The sequence below is a fragment of the Vulpes lagopus genome, chromosome 8 (assembly GCF_018345385.1).
Source record: "Vulpes lagopus strain Blue_001 chromosome 8, ASM1834538v1, whole genome shotgun sequence".
NCBI lineage: Eukaryota > Metazoa > Chordata > Mammalia > Carnivora > Canidae > Vulpes > Vulpes lagopus.
The window spans coordinates 66253138-66272589 of record NC_054831.1 but is presented as its reverse complement, the minus strand read 5'-3'; the positions used below and the strand labels follow the sequence as shown (position 1 = coordinate 66272589).

At 36.2% G+C, this 19452-nt stretch overlaps 1 protein-coding gene across 1 annotated transcript in view; it reads right to left on the bottom strand.

Annotated features, from left to right (window-relative positions):
- Positions 1-19452, bottom strand: part of GPR158 (G protein-coupled receptor 158) — a 405508-nt gene that overhangs the window by 130774 nt on the left and 255282 nt on the right. Inside the window, exon 5 of the mRNA XM_041764941.1 lies at positions 10823-10891. Coding sequence (XP_041620875.1) covers positions 10823-10891 — 69 coding nt within the window. The remainder of the gene's footprint in view (positions 1-10822; positions 10892-19452) is intronic.

The following is a 19452-nucleotide window of genomic DNA, read 5'->3' as shown; positions in this document are numbered from 1 at the left end:
GGCGGGCCGCCAGGGGACAGAGGCCTTACCGGATGGTCGGATGGTCGGCTCCCCCGAGCCCCGCCCCCTTCTGGGTGCACACACCTGAGAATCGGCACAGTCCGCCCCTCCCCCAGAAGACCAGCTGGAAGGACAGTGGAAGAGCAAGTTCTTGACCCAGCAGTGCTGGAAAGCTCCAGGGGAAGTTGAGGGATTTACAGTATATAGAACCAGAGGATACCCATTCTTGGTTTTTTGTTTGTTTTTTCTTCCTTTTTCCAGTACAACTTGTTTTTAGCCACTCTGCACTGAGCAAAATGACTAGAACTCACTACAAAAGAAAGAATCAGAAACAGCACTCTCTCCCACAGAGTTACAGAATTTGGATTACAATTTGATTTCAGAAAACTTATTCAGAAGCACAATTATAAAGCTACTGGTGGCTCTGGAAAAAAACATAAAGGATTTAAGAGACTTCATGACTGCAGAATTTAGATCTCATCAGGCCAAAATTAAAAATCAGTTAAATGGGATGCAATTCAAATTAGAGGTCCTAACAACGAGGGATAATGAGGTAGAAGAAAGACTAAGTGACATAGAAGACAAGTTGATGGCAAGGAAGGAAGCTGAGGACAAAAGAGGCAAACAATTAAAAGACCATGAGGAAAGGTTAAGGGAAATAAATAACAGCCTCAGAAGGAAAAATCTATGTTTAATTGGGGTTCCAGAGGGCACTGAAAGGGACAGAGGACCAGAAAGCCTATTTGAACAAATCATAGCTGAGAACTTCCCTAACTTGGGGAGGGAAACAAGCATTCAGATCCAGGGGATAGAGAGGTCCCCCCCTAAAATCAATAAAAATCGTTCAACACCCCGACATTTAATAGTGAAACTTGCAAATTCCAAAGATAAAGAGAAAATCTTTAAAGCAGCAAGAGACAAGAGATCCCTAACTTATACGGGGATAAATATTAGATTAACAGCAGACCTCTCCACAGAGACCTGGCAGGCCAGAAAGGGCTGGCAGGATATATTCTGGGTCCTAAATGAGAAGAACATGCAGCCAAGAATACTCTGTCCAGCAAGGCTCTCATTCAGAATAGAAGGAGAGATAAAGAGCTTCCAAGATAGGCAGAAACTGAAAGCATATGTGACCAACAAGCCCACTCTGCAAGAAATATTAAGGAGGACTCTGTAAAAGAAAGAGGATGCCCAAAGAAATAAGCCACAAAAACAGGGGCTGAATAGGTACTATGATGACACTAAATTCATATCTTCCTATAGTAACTCTGAACGTGAATGGGCTTAATGATCCTATCAAAAGGCGCAGGGTTTCAGACTGGATAAAAAAGCAAGACCCATCTATTTGCTGTCTACAAGAGACTCATTTTAGACCTAAGGACACCTACAGCCTGAAAATGAAAAGTTGGAGAACCATTTACCATTCAAAATATTCCTCAAAAGAAATCAGGGGTAGCCATCCTCATATCAGATAATTTAAAGTTTATCCTGAAGACTGTAGTAAGAGATGAAGAGGGACACTATATCAAACTTAAAGGAAGTATCCAAAAGTGGACTTAACAATCCTCAATATATATGCCCCGAATGTGGGAGCTGCCAAGTATATCACTCAGTGAAATAGAGACCAGAAGAACTGTAGAACAGATCAATAAAACCAGGAGTTGGTTCTTTGAAAGAATTAATAAAATAGATAAACCATTAGCCAGCCATATTAAAAACAAAAGAGAAAAGACTCTAGTAAAATCACAAATGAAGCAGAGATCACAACCAATACCATGGAAATACAAATGATTTTAAAAACATATTATGAGCAGCTATACAGCAATAAATTAGGCAATCTAGTAGAAATGAATGTATTTCTGGAAAACCACAAACTACCAAAACTAGAACAGGAAGAAGTAGAAAACCTGAACAGGCCAATAGCCATGGAGGAAATTGAAGCAGTCATCAAAAACCTCCCAAGACACAAAAGTCCAGGGCCAGATGGCTTCCCAGGGGAATTCTATCAAATGTTTAAAGAAGAAACAATACCTAGTCTACTAAAGCTGTTCTGAAAGATATAAAGGGATGGAGTACTTCCAAACTCAGTCTATGAGGCCAGCATCACCTTAATTCCAAAACCAGACAAAGACCCCATCAAAAAGGAGAATTATAGACCAATATCCCTGATGAACACAGATGCAAAAATTCTCAACAAGGTACTAGCCAATAGGATCCAACAGTACATTAAGAAGATTATTCACCATGACCAAGTGGGATTTATTCCCAGGATGCAAGGCTGGTTCAACACTCGTAAAGCAATGAATGTGATAGATCATATCAACAAGAGAAAAAACAAGAACCATATGATCCTCTCAATATATGCAGAGAAAGCATTTGACAAAATACAGCATCCATTCCTGATCAAAACTCTCCAGAGTGTAGGAATAGAGGCAACATTCCTCAGCATCTTAAAAGCCATCTATGAAAAGCCCACAGGGGGATCCCTGGGTGGCGCAGCAGTTTAGCACCTGCCTTTGGCCCAGGGCAGGGTCCTGGAGACCCGGGATCCAGTCCCACGTCGGGCTCCTGGTGCATGGAGCCTGCTTCTCCTTCTGCCTGTGTCTCTGCCTCTCTCTCTCTCTCTGTGCGACTATCATAAATTAAAAAAAAAAAAAAAAGCCCACAGGAAATATCATTCTCAATGGGGCAAAACTGGGAGCTTTCCCCCTAAGATCAGGAACACGTCAGGGATGTCCACTCTCACCATTGCTATTCAATATAGTACTAGAAGTCCTAGCCTCAGCAATCAGGTAACAAAAAGAAATAAAAGGCATTAAAATTGGCAAAGAAGTCAAACTCTCCCTCTTCCCAGATTAACATAACACTGTACATAGAAAACCCAAAACACTCCATCCCAAGATTGCTAGAACTCATATAGCAATTCAGCAGTATGGCAGGATATAAAATCAATGCCCAGAAATCAGTGGCATTTCTATACACCAACAATCAGACTGAAGAAAGAGAAATTAAGGAGTCAATCTCATTTACAGTTGCACCCAAAAGCATAAGATACCTAGGAATAAACCTAACCAAAGAAGTAAAGGTTCTATATCCTAAAAAACTATAGAACACTTCTGAAAGAAATTGAGGGAGACACAAAGAGATGGAAAAATATTCCATGCTTATGGATTGGAAGAATATTGTGAAAATGTTTTCAATGCTACCCAGGGCAATTTACACATTTAATACAATCCCTATCAAAATACCATGGACTTTCTTCAAAGAGTTGGAACAAATCATCTTAAGATTTGTGTGGAATCAGAAAAGACCCTGCATAGCCAGGGGAATATTGAAAAAGAAAACCAGAGCCGGGGGCATCGCAATGCCAGATTTCAGGTTGTACTACAAAGCTGTGATCATCAAGACAGTGTGGTACTGGCACAAAAACAGACACATAGATCAATGGAACAGAATAGAGAACCCAGAAATGGGCCTTAACTCTATGGTCAACTAATATTCGACAAAACAGGAAAGACTATCCACTGGGAAAAGTACAGTCTCTTCAATAAATGGTGTGGACAAAATTGGACAGCCATGTGCAGAAGAATGAAACTAGATCATTCTCTTACACCATACACAAAGATAAACTCAAAACGGATGAAAGATCTAAATGTGAGACAAGAATCTATCAAAGTCCTAGAGGAGAACACAGGCAACACCCTTTTTGATCTTGGCCACAGCAACTTCTTGCAAGATACATCCATAAAGGCAAGGGAAACAAAAGCAAAAATGAATTATTGGGGCTCAATCAAGATAAAAAGCTTCTGCACAGCAAAACAAACAGTCAACAAAACTAAAAGACAACCTACAGAATGGGAAAAGATATTTGCAAATGACCTATCAGATAAAGGGCTAGTGTCCAAGACATATAAAGAACTTATTAAACTCAACAGCAAAGAAACAAACAATCCAATCATGAAATGGGCAAAAGACATGAACAGAAATCTCACAGAGGAAGACATAGACATGGCCAACACCCACATGAGAAAATGCTCTGCATCACTTGCCATCAGGGAAATACAAATCAAAACCACAATGAGATACCACCTCACACCAGTGAGAATGGAGAAAATTAATAAGACAGGAAACCACAAATGTTGGAGAGGATGTGGAGAAAGGGGAACCCTCTAGCACTGTTGGTGGGAATGTGAACTGGTGCAGCCACTCTGGAAAACTGTGTGGAGGTTCCTCAAAGAGTTAAAAATAGACCTGCCCTATGACCAGCAATTGCACTGCTGGGGATTTACCCCAAAGATACAGATGCAGTGATTGCCAGGATACCTGCACCCCAATGTTTATAGCAGCAATGTCCAAAATAGCCAAATTGTGGAAGGAGCCTCGGTGTCCATCGAAAGATGAATGGATAAAGAAGATGTGGTTTATGTATACAATGGAATATTCCTCAGCCATTAGAAATGACAAATACCCACCATTTGCTTCAACGTGGATGGAACTGGAGTATTGTGCTGAGTGAAGTAAGTCAATCGGAGAAGGACAAACATTATATGGTCTCATTCATTTGGGGAATATAAAAAATAGTGCAAGGGAATAAAGGGGAAAGGAGAGAAAATGAGTGGGAAATATCATAGAGGGAGACAGAACATGAGAGACACCTAACTCTGGGAAATGAACAAGGGGTGATGGAAGGGGAGGTGGGTGGGTGGGGATGGGGTGACTGGGTGATGGACACTGAGGGGGGCATTTGACGGGATGAGCACTGAGTGTTATGCTATATGTTGGCAAATTGAACTCCAATAAAAAAATATACCAAAAAAAATTTCATGGTTTAATAACATGGGCCATCCAAGCCTGAGGAGTTTTACATTAGGTCTTAGAGCCAAACCTTAAGCTATTTTAAATTGGTTCCCTATTTTATCGTCTTGTATTTTATTTCCTTGGAGACCTAATGAGGAAAGGTGCTTGATCAAGGGGGTAGAACTTAGGCATCCCTGATTACCCTAATGCTATCTCAATCACACATTCATCCCTCTATCACAAGTCTCTATCATCTAGACACTACTCTGTCGTAGAATGAAAGCAGTGTGAGACCAGGAGTCAAGAGACTAGATTCTAATCTTGGCTTTCTCACTACTTAGCTGAGAAAAGTTGGATAAATTAGAGTTTCTCTCAACTTTCGTTTCATTTGTAAAATAGAGGTTAAATAAAGACTAAGTTGTGTCTGACGTTCCTTCCAGTTCTAATATTTTCCAGTTCTGTATTATAGGGCCTGGGATGGAGTAGGGAAAGAACATGAAAATTAGTATTTATTTATATATGTGTGGTATCCTTTACAGAAAGGCACTTCAGTCAACCAAATAGCTGATCAAGGTTAGAGGGAAAAATTCACCTTATTAGCTGAAACTGGTAATTTAGTCAAGTCAAAAACAAACTTCTGAACTCCATATCACTTGAAATGCTTTACTAACCCATAAAATATCCTTTTTATGAAATTTATTAGGTAAAGTATACTTCAGTTGATTTTTTAAAGTTCTTTTTTTCTTCTATAAATTGTATTAAGGTTTTTAGATGATTACAAAGATTAATCATTTGTTCATAAATGTATGGACTTTAAATTGTCTCTTTTGAGAATCTGTAAGAAAATGTTTTAAATGCTTTCACTCTCTGCTATCCAATTATAACAAAGCTAAATTTAGTCAGATTTTGGTTTGTCCTCATCTGCACAATGATGATAATCTCTAATTTGGACTTTCCAATATAAGCATTGTTATGAAATCGTCTGTAGTCTAAGATTGCTTAGAAAAGGCAAAAATAACCTTAATTCTTGCAAATCTGAACAACAATATGCAGCATAGAAAGAAGAAAAGGCTCATTGCATAACAACTCAGCAGAACAGTGAATACCCAAAGGCTCCTTCCATGGAGTTACCCAGCCCTGAAAACAATTCTCCTTTATTCAAGCACACTTAAAAAACAAAATCCAGAAAACTGTAACCCATATTAAAACTTTCATAAGCGATTCTGGTATAGACCACACCAGGAACAGAGGAAGTTGGTATCTGTATTTAACAAATAAGAAAAGTATAGGTCACACTTATATCATCAAATGATTAGACTTTTAGACTATATTAGGTTTACTGAATCACCTTTATCACTTAAATCAGAGATCTTCCTTGCAGCATAAAGTCTTGCTAAAAGTTATGAAGTCCATTTCTGTAAAACCCAAGGAAGTCAATGAGCCCTGGTCCAATAACCAAGTTACCCCTCTTGTCAAGAATGCTTTATGCACATGTACTCATGTACATATACCCACCCTATGTAGGTAGTTTTACTATCAATTTCTGATACATCATCTTCCATTCTCTCACCTAAAATAAAATTACTTTCCTTACCTGACTCAATCAATAGTGTATTTTAATCTCCTTTCTTCCAATTTTAGTATATGTGCTGCCGAAGCGAGCACTAATCTCCTTTCTTCCCTTGTGTCTTATGCTCCATCTAAACCTTCATTAAGTAACCTGACCCTTTCTGTCTTCAGAGTATTGAACACTAACTTATTTGAAACCATAGTACACAGTATAAATTTGGGAACTATACTTTAATATCTCAAGCAGTTACAGAAAAATATACATTATAAAAGATGAAATAGCTAATTTAGCATGAAGTCAATATAATGAGGTATTGTAATGTTTCTATTGGACAGAATTTGTTTGTTAAGTCTTCTTTTCTGTTTTCTTTTTCTCCCTCTCAAGCAGAATTATTAAGCAGAAATAGTCTTTATATTCCTCTTAAATTTCCATTTCTTGCCCCCTTTCTTCTCTGTTTGATATCATCATAGGTATATCTATCAGATATTCATCAGATATCTTCCAAAATTGTATCCCAGTCAATGAAAGATTCTTGCAAAGAAAGGGTTTTTAACAACTGCTCTGCTGCACTTAGCAGCATAAAATTTATTATTCTTTCAAATATTCTTGTTTTCTAGAGAACTTCATCCATTTAAGAGGCTTTAAAATTTTCTTATAGACTTTAGGCCCATGCTCACTATGTAACCACTTGATTTGAATAAATATGAACCTTAAAATTAAAAATAAAATGAAGTTTTGCTAACATCTTAAAATAACATTAATAAGTTTTTTTTATTGCCTGTTAGCTCTAAGTAAAGTAGTATTATTAATAAGGATCATCATTCTCAGTCTTCCATAGTCAAGCGGATTCTTTGGAAGATACTTCAATAGGACAACAGCCATGAGTTTAGGATACAGGTCTGAATTTATCCAAGTATAACCTCATCTGTTCACTCATTGCATATTTACTGCACCTCAACTATGGTGACAGGTATGGGGCTGTGAGCAAAATAGAATGTATCATCTCCCTATTCACAAAGAATCAGAGTTAGTGCAGGAAATGACATTAATCAAATAATTGCTCTTATGAACGTACACTTATAAACTGAGATGGGAGTGTCAAGAAAGACAGTGGAATTCTGTGAGAAACTATTATAAGGAATTTGACTCCAATTGGGGGTCAAGGAAAGCTCAAAAGTGATATTTAAGTAGAAATCTGAAGGATGACTAGGGCTAGCTGTTAATTAGGCAAAAGAAGTGGTGAGATGGTGTGGTGGGGAGGGCAGGAGGACTCTTCCAAATTGAAGGAAAAGCATGTGAAAATGTCCTGTGACAAGAGGTGTATTAGTTTCTTATTGCTGCTATAATATATTACCAAAAACTTAGTGGCTTAATACAGATTTATTATCTTACAGTTCTGGAAGTCAGAAGTTCAAAATGGATCTTATAGAGCTAAAATTAAGGTTTTTTTTGAAGGCTTTCATGAGGAATCTGTTTCTTTGCCTTTTCCTGCTTCTAGAGATTGCCTGCATCCCTTGCCTCTTTCATCCACATTCAAAGCCAGTGATAGCCAGTCCAGTCTTTCTCATGATACCTTTTCTTTGGTTCTCTCTTTTCTGCTTCTCATTCTCACTTAGGACCCTTGAGCCATCTATATAATCCAGGATAATCTCCTCATCTCAAAGTTCTTTATTTAATCACATCGGCAAAGTCCCATTTTCCATGTAAGGTAACATATTTATAGGTTCCATGGATTAGGACAGTGAACATTTTGGGAGAGCCATTATTATAGCTACCATGAGAGAGATTATGTATCATTTATGAACTGAAAGAAGGTCAGAGTAGCTGGGTGCAGAAAGGGAGAAGAAAAGTGGTACTGAATGAGGCTGGGGAGGTGGGCAAGGACCACACTATATGTAACATCACATACCATATCAAGGGTTGTGATCTTTATTCTAAGAACACTGGGAAGCTATCTATAGAAGTAGTCACAGATTAGATCTTCTATTTTAAAATATTCTTTTGAGGGATCCCTGGGTGGCGCAGCGGTTTGGCGCCTGCCTTTGGCCCAGGGCGCGATCCTGGAGACCCGGGATCGAATCCCACGTCGGGCTCCCGGTGCATGGAGCCTGCTTCTCCCTCTGCCTGTGTCTCTGCCTCTCTCTATCTCTCTGTGACTATCATAAATAAATAAAAATTAAAAAAAAAATAAAATAAAATAAAATATTCTTTTGACTACTGGATAGAAAATGTATTTTAAAACAGAAGAGGTTCAGGAAAAAGATGATGGTGACTGCAACAATAGATATTCATATGATTATTTTTTGGATTAATGAAGTCATTTGGGTCTTTTACTTCCTAACTGGGTGATTCTATAACTTTGGCTAAACATCTTCTCTGGTAGTTCTATGGGAAAGATGAAATGTTATGGTGCACTTGCCATTTATACAGAAACAGTCTCAGGCATGATAAGACTCTTTGTATTTTATTGCTTATATTATTAATTATTGTGTATAACTCCATGCTAGGAAATTAGACAACTTCAGTAATTTTATGATTTACTGATGATTTTATGGAAATATTAAAATGATTACAGCCAAAAAAATTTCTATCTTAAGAAGAAATAAAATTCAAGAAGTAGAAAACCTGAATAGATATTAAGAACTCTTATAAACACTGCAAGGGGGAAGAGGATTAGAAAATGAGGCAATAGAATGGGCAGGATTTAAATCATGTTAGATCTTGGAGCTTATGCTAAGAATTCTGGCTTTAACTATAAATAAAATTGTGAACCTTTGGAGAGTTTTGCGGGGCTCTGTAGTCTAACTTGGGCATTACAACTAGCCGATACTTTGAAAATGGACAGATCATAGGGGGTTAATGTGGAGGGATAGAGGCCCAGGAAAGACTATGACAATAACCCAGAAAAGGCTGATTCTAGTTTAGACCAGGATGGTAGCCTGAAGAGGCGGGGGAAGTGGTTGGGTTTTTGTTATGTTTTGAGGGATTTCTGATGGATGTGAGAAAAATAAAGTTGTCAAGAATGACTCCCAAGTGTTAGCCTGAGTAACTAGAAAGACGGAGTTGTCATCAATGGAGATAAGGAAACTGATTGGGGATGCAGGAGATCAAGTATCTCAGTTAAGAACATAGAGAATTCTGGTAGACCCTCAAATTGGAGTTGTTCAGTAAGCAACTGAATATGAGTTTGGAGTTTAGGGAAAAGGTCTGAGCTGGAGATACAAGTTTGGGAGTTATTGTATATAAATAGATTTAAAGCTTTGAGCCTAGATGAGATCACCAATGGAGAATGTAGAATATGAAAAGCTCCACAAGGACTGATGCCTGAGACACTTAAGCATTAAGAAGTAGGAAAGAAGATTAAGAATCAGCAAAGATGGCCGAAATGGAGCAGCTAGTTAGGTTAGGAGGCAAACCAAAAAAAAAAAAAAAAAAAAAAAAACATGGTGCCATGGAAGACCTACCTTTTTCTTCTCTAACATCTACTGATCTTTCAGATCTCAGTCGAGTGATATTTTATACCCTTGACTTGGTTATATACTTGTCTCCTAAGTGTCTCCATAGTATCCTGCCTCCACAACATCTTAGTTTTTTTCAATTATATTATAATTGCCTGTAATTACTCATCTCATTCTGCAAATTGTAAGCGACCTGAAGAAATCAGTGTCTTTCACTCACAAAAAAGTTTAGCACAGTACTTGACACACAATGACTACTGAATATAAGTTGGTTGAATTGAATTAGTAAAGTTAGTACATACCTTCTGGTTACAGACAGATTGCTAGTGTGATAAGAACAGTCTCTACTAGGATTATCTATGCCACTAATACCACACATATATGTAGTTTGTTTACTTTTCTATGTAACCACCTGGAATTTTTCAGCACAAACTTGTTGGTGTGTCTCATGGTCGTGATTTAAGTAGAGAGGGAAGAAGGAAACCAATATTTATATGTATATGTATATGGCAAGCATACATATCAAGCATGCCTTTTTTATGTGAGCTCATTTAAGCCGTTAGTCCTCCTCACAAATTTGGGAAGAAAAGTATGGTTACCTCCACTTTACTTTTTTACTTTATATGTCTATTACATGTAGACACAGGTATACAAACTTGTATATAGATATATAAAGTAATATACATATACAATTATATATAATTATACACATATATATATATACACACATATATATAAAAATTACTGCCTGAGCAAAATAAAACAAAAGGCTATTTTTAAAAGACATATCAGGAAGGGAGACAGAACATAAAGACTCCTAACTCTGGGAAACGAACTAGAGGTGGTGGAAGGGGAGGAGGGCGGGTGTTGGAGGGAAATGGGTGACGGGCACTGAGGCGGACACTTAACGGGATGAGCACTGGGTGTTTTTCTGTATGTTGGTAAATTGAACACCAATAAAAATTAATTTTAAAAAAAAGACAATTATGTTACTTACAGGAAAGTATAGAAGCAGAGACCCAAAAAGAATTGTTTCCAACAGGATAAGGCCTGATGCCCTGATGCTCTAAAAAAAAAAAGAGAGAGAGAGAGAGAGAAAGAAAGAAGAAGTCATTGTTTATTTACATTTCTAGAAATGGAAGAATTTATGCTATCGTGACAACGCCTCCACTAGTAAATGAACATTGGCTAGTATTTCAAAAGTGAACTTAACTGAAACATGCAAAAAGATCGACTATAAAAGTGGTAGTGTACTTCATGATACTGCCAGTGGCTTCATGGAATTTTGTTCTTCAAAATTTGAATCTGTGAATAATTTTAGCAGCTGGCAACACTTTTTAGAAGATCCTTTCAATCTAAGAAGTTCACAGATACAAAATATCTTGCTTGTATTTCTGAAACATCAGCCACAAGTACATATTGAATGCTAACCCTCAACCATTTCACAAACACCTGCAAAATGGCTTCAGTGGATAAAACAGACATACACATAAGGTCTTGGCATTTCAGTAATATATATCCCACTATATCAAAATATATCACCCACGCTCACCTAACAGAGCTCCACTATGTGGATAATATAAATCACGTTAAATAACAAAGATATTTCACCTTGTGAACATGTTTAAATTATTCTTAACTGAAAATTCAAAAGAATAAGTTGATTTTCGAATAATTTGCTAATTACTTACAGTTTACTACATTTAAATATGCTTGATAATCTTAAGATATTTTGTTAGACTCAAATAGCCTTATCTTTCCTAAGCAAAATGCCTGAAATTGTGAACAAAAATTAAAAGACCAAATAATTTTGTATTCTAATAAAAATTTTGCTTCAGTGAGTTCAAGTGTCAATATCAAGTAAGTATATTAATTAAGAATACAAACATAAAAATAGATTATTCTAGAGTACCCATGTTTTCACTAAATGCAACGTGTAAAATACACAAAAATTACACATGATGCAAATATATTATCCTCACAGGAAAATAATTTGAAGTAGTACCAACTGATTTTGCAACAACAAAAAGATGCTTAAGCTGAAAACCCAAGCCACAAGAGTCCACTGCATTAAAACAAGTCAGATAAAAACAAAACAAAAAAACCTGCACACAATGTCAGATAAGTGACAGGGAAAGAAAATTATAATCTCTTCAAAACACTGCTAGGACATTGTTAGAGGAATAGTTTATGTAATCCCTCAAAAGAACTCGTGGCTTTCATTAATCTAAGAATTTGCAATGGAGAAATAAATTTAGTCAGTGAACAGACTTGATTATTCAAGTGGCATCTCACTATTGGTCTTTATTTTAGCTAGCAGATGCTTTTAGTGAAAAGAAAATTTCTATCAGCAAGCCTTTAGATGGGTTTTGGCTGGTAAAATTTCTAAAATGGCAAATTATATTCATACCTAATTATGAATATCAATTTTTCTAAACTTTATGCAAATATGACACTAAGAGTGAGAGTTCAAAATATTAATACAAGACTGCTTGTAAAACAACCTATGCAATATTGTTTAAAGATTTATTTATTTATTTGAGAGAGAGAGAGAGAAAGAGAGAGAGAGCAAGCACACAAATGCATGAGCAAGGGGAGGGGCTAGAAGGAGAGGGATGAAGAGAATATTAAGCAAATCTCCACTGAGTGCAGAGCCCCACACTGGGCTTGATCCCTGACCCTGAGTTCATGATCTGAGCAGAAATAAGAGTTGGACACTTAACTGACTGAGCCACCAGGTGCCTCTCTAGGCAAACTTATGAAAAAACAAACAAACAAACAAACAAACAACGGGATATGAAAAGAAGCTGCGAGGCTTAATGGAACAGACAGACTTTGGAGTTCTCTTCATCTCAGTTTGAATTATGAAATAATCACTGAGTAGGCCACCTTGAACTTCAATGTCTTCATCCATAAAATGGGCATTTTAATGTTTACCTGATTAAATCTGAGAGGTTTAATAAAATATGAAGTATACAAAATGGCGAATATTATGCTTGATTCTTGGCAAGTAGGTATGCATTCTTCAAAGTAAAAAACATTAAGGAGGGCACATGATTAGATGAGTATTGGGTATTATACTACATGTTGGCAAATTGAATTTAAATTAAAATAAAATCTTCAAAACAAAAACAAACTAAAAAACAGCACCAGCATAATGAATTTGAAATCCACAGACGTATATATCAGTAGTAGTCAAATTTATTTTTAATTCTTGGGATCCAAATGACCTCAGAAGAGCCAAAGGTAGGGGTAGAGAACCCAAGAGGCTTTTTGTTGTTCCTTTTTTTTAGGACCAGTAGTTTCTTAGCTGATTTACAACCATTGCTATCACATACCAGCGGTAGTGTTGCATATATTCTCAGAATAAGTCACTTGTTTTCTTTCATTTGGTAATGTTGAGCAACCTTCTCCATTATGTTGTTCCTGACTAAGCAGAGAGGCCCATAATTTCAAGTTATTAATTGGAATTCCAACAAGTGGCTCCATAATCAAATGGAAGGCCTATTCAAAATGTGCACTTTTCCAAATATCCTTGGGCTGAGTTGGCTTCATGGCCTCACAGAGTGAATATGTATCTGGTAGGTGGGACTTCAGGGACAAAAAAGAAACCTCATGCTCCCTAAAACATTTCCCCATCATCTTATTGGTACTGGAAGTTCTCTGAACTAGAAAGAAGCTTTTTATTTTGTACTTGGTGCCAAGGATTCATACACAAGTGCTGTAAGTAAGAGGCTGACTTAGTTTCAACGTGTAGAACAGAAATCTATTCCTTGTAGTCTAAGTGATAGGATGAGGAAGGAAAGAGGAAGGATTGATAAATGAAGATGATGCAGCTACTGTGGAAAACAGTATGGTGGTTCCTCAAAAAGTTAAAAATAGAACTACACTATGACCTAGCAATTGCACTACTAGGTATTTACCAAAAAAAATACAAAATTACAAATTCAAAGGGATACACACACCTTTATGTTTACATGCATTATCTACAATAGCCAAACTTTGGAAACAGCCCAAGTGTCCATCAACTGATGAAAGGATAAAGAAGATGTGGTATATATAACAGAATATTATTCAGCCATAAGAAAGAATGAAATCTTGCCATTTGTAATCATGTGGATGGGGCTAGAGAGTATTGCTAAGTGAAATAAGTCAGCTGGATAAAGACAAATACTATATGATTACACTCATATATAGAATATAAGAAATGAAACAAGAAAAGGGTGGAGGGAAGAGAAAGAGGCAAACCACAAAACAGACTGATAGTTACCAGAGGGGAGAGGGTGAGTGAGATGAGTAAAACAGGTAATGGGGATTAATAAGTACTCTTGTTGTGATGAGTACACGATGATGTATGGAAGTGTTAAGTCACTATATTGTATACCTGAAACTAATATTACACTGTATGTTAACTGGAATTAATATAAAAACTTTAAAAAAAGAAAAATGAAGATGAGCAAGGGATTTAATGAGCAAAATAACAGAGCCCAAGAAAGAATGAATCTCCTTCACAGTTGTACTTAAGATAGAAATCGTGGTATAGAACCCTTTTAACCAGAATTGCTGAGAAACTCTGAGAAAACCTTATTGAAAAGATATATAATATAGCATTTAGTTAAAACACATACATATAAATCAATACCATATATTTTCTAGATATATATTAATATACCAAATACATACATGGAAAATATATACCAAGCTGATAACAATGATTTTGTTTTTCTGGAGAAGTGCATAGATTTAGGGATAGATCAAAAATATTTAAAAATATTTTAATTTCTCTAGAGATGCAGTCATGTATCATGTAATATGCATTTTAATAATTAAATCAAGTAAAATTAAAGAAAAGTAACTTAAAATGTGCCAATTCAACTATTAGAAAATTCCACCACTAGGCATCATCATAATATGCCAAGAAGTCTAAATGAAGACTTTCTCAACTAATATATACTTAATAAGTTTTTATTCATTACTAACTTCATGCAAAAAATTAACAAACCGTAGTTTTATGATCCTTACAGGTAATAGAGCTGGGGGAGTTATTATTGAGCCTAACTCTCTTGTTTAGAATTTATAAAGCCTAATAAATATAATTTCAGATTTTACAAAGAGGTCTGCAGATTTTACCTCACTCCACTCCATCCCTCCTGTCCCATTTGTTAAACTTTCTGAACTGACTTATGAAGTTTTGTAACAAGTACCAAGCCTGCATGCTAAAGAAAAGAGCTAAGCCTATTATACCAATTTTATTAAATTATATCAGTCAACTTCTAAATTCCATAATCCTTGGATGCAAAATAGAGAGGCATAGGATGAAGCATACTTGCAGTTGTCACAAGATTTGCTCATGATACAGGCATCCAAAGGAAGCTAAGTCATTGGAAATAATAAGGCGATGAGAATAATGCTGAAGTCTGATTTTTTTAAAAAAACAAAATGGTTTGTCATTTTTTCCTTGATTCTATAAGGACTAACTACTTCATTTATATTTTAAAAACATTTTTAGCCACTGGGGAAATCAATGTATATCTTGCTAAAAACAGTGCAGCTATTCTGAATTATAGCTGATTTCTTCAGTCTCATAGCAATTAAAGTTTCTTTCTATTACAAAAGGAATCTTTGAACATGAAGGTATTTATACACAGCTGTATCTCAGAATGAATGATGAAAATATAATAAAGCAATAGAATTAGATTCTGAAAAGAATGAACTGGCATAAGTTTGGATCATAAACCAAGACTATAAATCTGTATCATTTACAAAAAGAATTAGCCATGCAAGCAGATTGACTTCTTCTATTTCTTCAGATAAATCCATGGACAGGGAGATTACAAATAAACAACTGATGTAACAGTAAATACAATAACAAATTGGAAGCAAGATGTAAAAGTGGCCTTAAAGAGAATCCTAACATTGAGAATAGGAGGACTCTATTTTTCAATAATTTTATTTACAGTTATACAAATAAATGAGAACAGATCACATTTGGTTTGATAGACTACATGCAATTACTTTGTCTTAAGAAGATCTGTGGTGAAATATTGAAAAGCCATTCAGATTTAGAAAAATTTGTCAGGGGAACAATTAATTGCCCAAAATGTGGGCAGTTAAAATTAGTACTGTTTTTTCCAAAAAAGTATCAGCAATAAAAAATGTACAAAGAAAGCAGAAGAATATGTTTAGGATAGAGATTGCTAAAGTGAAATAAAAACAATTCAGAGAATTATATATTTTATTTTTAATTTTTATCTAAGTATAATTAGCATGCAGCATTATACTAGTTTCATGTATATGATACAATGATTCAACACTTCTGTACATTACTAAGTGTTCTCATCGTGATAAAGGTATTCTTAATCCCCTTCACCTATATCACTAACCACCCCCCCACCTCCTTTTTGGGTCCAATAGTTCTCTATATTTAAGAGTCTGGTTTATTGTCTTTCTCCTTTTTCTTTTTTGTTTCTTAAATTCCACATATCAATGAAATCATAGAGTATGTGTCTTTCACTGTTTTTACTTTGCATTTCACCCTCTAGATCCATCCATGTTGCTGGAAATGGAAAGAATTCATTCTTTTTGTCTGAGTATATTCCATTGTGTTTATGTATAACTTCTTATCTCTTCATCTTTCAAGGGACATTTGGGTTGCTTCTGTATCTTGGCTATTTTATATAGTACTGCAAGAAACATAGGGGTGATTTACCTTTTCAAATACATGTTTTCATTTTCTTTGGGTAAATACTCAGTAGTGGAATTACTGGATCATATGAAAATCCTATTTTTAATTGAGGAACTCCCATACTGTTTTCCACAGTGGCTGCACCAATTTACATTCTACCAACAGTGCACAAGGGTTCCTTTTTCTCTTCATCTTCACCAACACCTGTCATTTCTTGTGTGTGTGTGTGTGTGTTTTTTTTTTTTTTAGTTTAGCCATCCTGACAGGTGTAAGGTAATATCTCATTGTGGTTTTCATTTGCATTTCCCTGATATTGAGTGATGTTGAGCATCTTTTCATGTGTCTGTTTGGGACACCTGTATGTCTTCTTTGGAAAAATTCTGTTCAGGTCCCTGTTCATTTTTGATTGGATTATTTAATTTTTGGTGTTGAGTTGTATAAATTCTTTATATATTTAGGATATTAACCCATTATCAGATTATTATTATTATTTTTTATGATAGTCACACAGAGAGAGAGAGAGGCAGAGACACAGGCAGAGGGAGAAGCAGGCTCCATGCACTGGGAGCCTGACCTGGGATTCGATCCCGGGTCTCCAGGATCGCGCCCTGGGCCAAAGGCAGGCGCTAAACCGCTGCGCCACCCAGAGATCCCCCCATTATCAGATTATTATTTGCAAGTATCTTCTCCCATTTGGTAGGTTGTCTTTTTGTTTTGTTGATGGTTTCCTTCAGTGTATAAAATCTTTTTATTTTGGTATCCCAGTAGATTAATTTTGCTTTTGTTTCCCTTGCCAAAGAAGACATTTAGAGAAAAACGTTAAAGAGATTACTGCCTATGCTTTCTTCTACCAATTTTATGCTTTCAGGTCTCAGATTTAGGTCTATCATCCATTTCGAGTTTATTTTTGGATAGGGTGTAAGAAAGTCGTTCAGTTTCATTCTCAGTTTCCCAACATTTGTTGAGGAGACTGCATTTTTCTCATTGTATATACTTGCCCACTTTGTCATAGTGTCACAAAAATGTGGGTTTATTTCTGGGCTCTACTCTGTTCCATTGATCTGTGTGTCTTTTTTTTTTTTTTTTTTTTGCTAGTATCATACTGTTTTGATAACTATAGCTGTGTAGTGTGTCTTGAAATTTGGGACTGTGGTACCGGTTTTGTTCTTTCTCAAGTTTGCTTTGGATATTTGGGGTCTTCTGTGGTTCCACACAAATTTAGGATTATTTGTTCCAGCTCTGTGCAAAATACTGTTGGTATTTTGCAGAGATTGCATTGAATTTGAAGATTGCTTTGGACAGTATGGACATTATAACAATATTGATTCTCCTAAACCATGAGCTTGGGATATCTTTCCATTTGTATATGTCATTTTCAATTTCTTTCATCAGTGTATTATAGTTTTTAAAGTACAGGTCTTTCATCTCCTTAGTTAATTCCTAATTATTTTATTATTTTTGGAGTAATTGTGAATGGGATTGTCTTAATTTCTCCTTCTGCTACTTCATTATTAGTGTATAGAAATGCAACAGATTTCTGTATATTCATCATGCATCTTGTGATTTTACTGAATTCATTTATCAGTTCTAGTATTTTTTGGTGGAACTTTTGAAGTTTTCTCTATATAATATCATGTCACCTGTAAATAGTGAAAGTTTTACTTCTTCCTTACAAATTGGGATGTCTTTTATTTCTTTTTGTTGTGTGAATGCTGTGGCTAGGACTTCTAGCACTATGTTGAATAAAAGTGGTGAGAATAGACAGCCTTGTCTTTCTCTGTTATCACTACTTTTGCCATTTTAATTGTTACGTGTCTTGGTGTGGACCTCCTTGGATTGGTACTGTTGGGGGCTCTCTGTGCCTCCTACATAAGAATGTCTGTTTCCCTCCTCAGATGATACAAGTTTTCAGGTATTATTTCTTCAAATAAAATTTTGCCCCTCTTCTCTCTCTTCTCCTTCTGTGATCCCTATAATGTGAATATTATTTTGTTAGATGTGTCACTGAGTTCTTTTACCTTTTCTAATTTTTTATTATTCTTTTCTGTTTTTGCTGTTTAGCTTGGTTGCTTTCCATTACTCTTTCAGCTTGCTGATCCATTCTTCTGCTTCCTCTAGTTTACTACATATTCCCTCTAGTGCATTTTTAATTTCAGTTAATGAGTTCTTCATCTCTGATTGGTTCTTCCTATATTTTCTTCTTTTTGTTGAATGTCTCACTGAGATCTTCACTCTTTTCTCAAACCCAGTAAGTATCTTTATCACTGGTATTTTGAATTTTCTATCATTTTTATTGCTTATCCCCAATTTTAAAGTTCTTTTGCTGTGATTTTGTCCTGTTCTTTCATATGGGATATATTCCTCTGACTCCTCACTTTGTCTAACCCTCTGTGCTTGTTTCTGTGTATTAGCAAAGTCAGGGTTTGCTACTTCTCCTGATCTTATGAAGAAGAGATTCCATGGTGCTTTGTAGCATATTGTCCCCTGTTCACCAGAACCTGGCATTTCAGGAGTGTATCCTAAGTGTGTTACATGAACCCTACTGTTGTGGTTGAGCCATGTTTGCCTTCAGTCTTGTCATTTACAATGGCACTCTGACTACTTTGGGAAGAGTTTGGTCCCTGTGCTGTTAAGTGGACAGTTTGTGGCCATCTTGGGCTTATAGTTGAGTCAGACCAGATGCCCGCCCTCAATCCAGTAGTGGGGTCACAGGGAACTGTAGGATGTTCTTTCTGCATGTCTTCTGATACACTTGTAGGCAGGGCCAGCAATCAGATCATTTGTCTGCCCCCAGCCCATTGCTTGTATGTGGTTATCTCCCAGAGGGCAAAAGTCCCTTGGGAGTAATGCTGGTCACTGTCAGGGCTGCTTGCAGAATGAGACATGTCAGGGCTGCTTGGAGGGACCCCTACACAGTGGCATGGGTTGGATGTGGGAAGTCC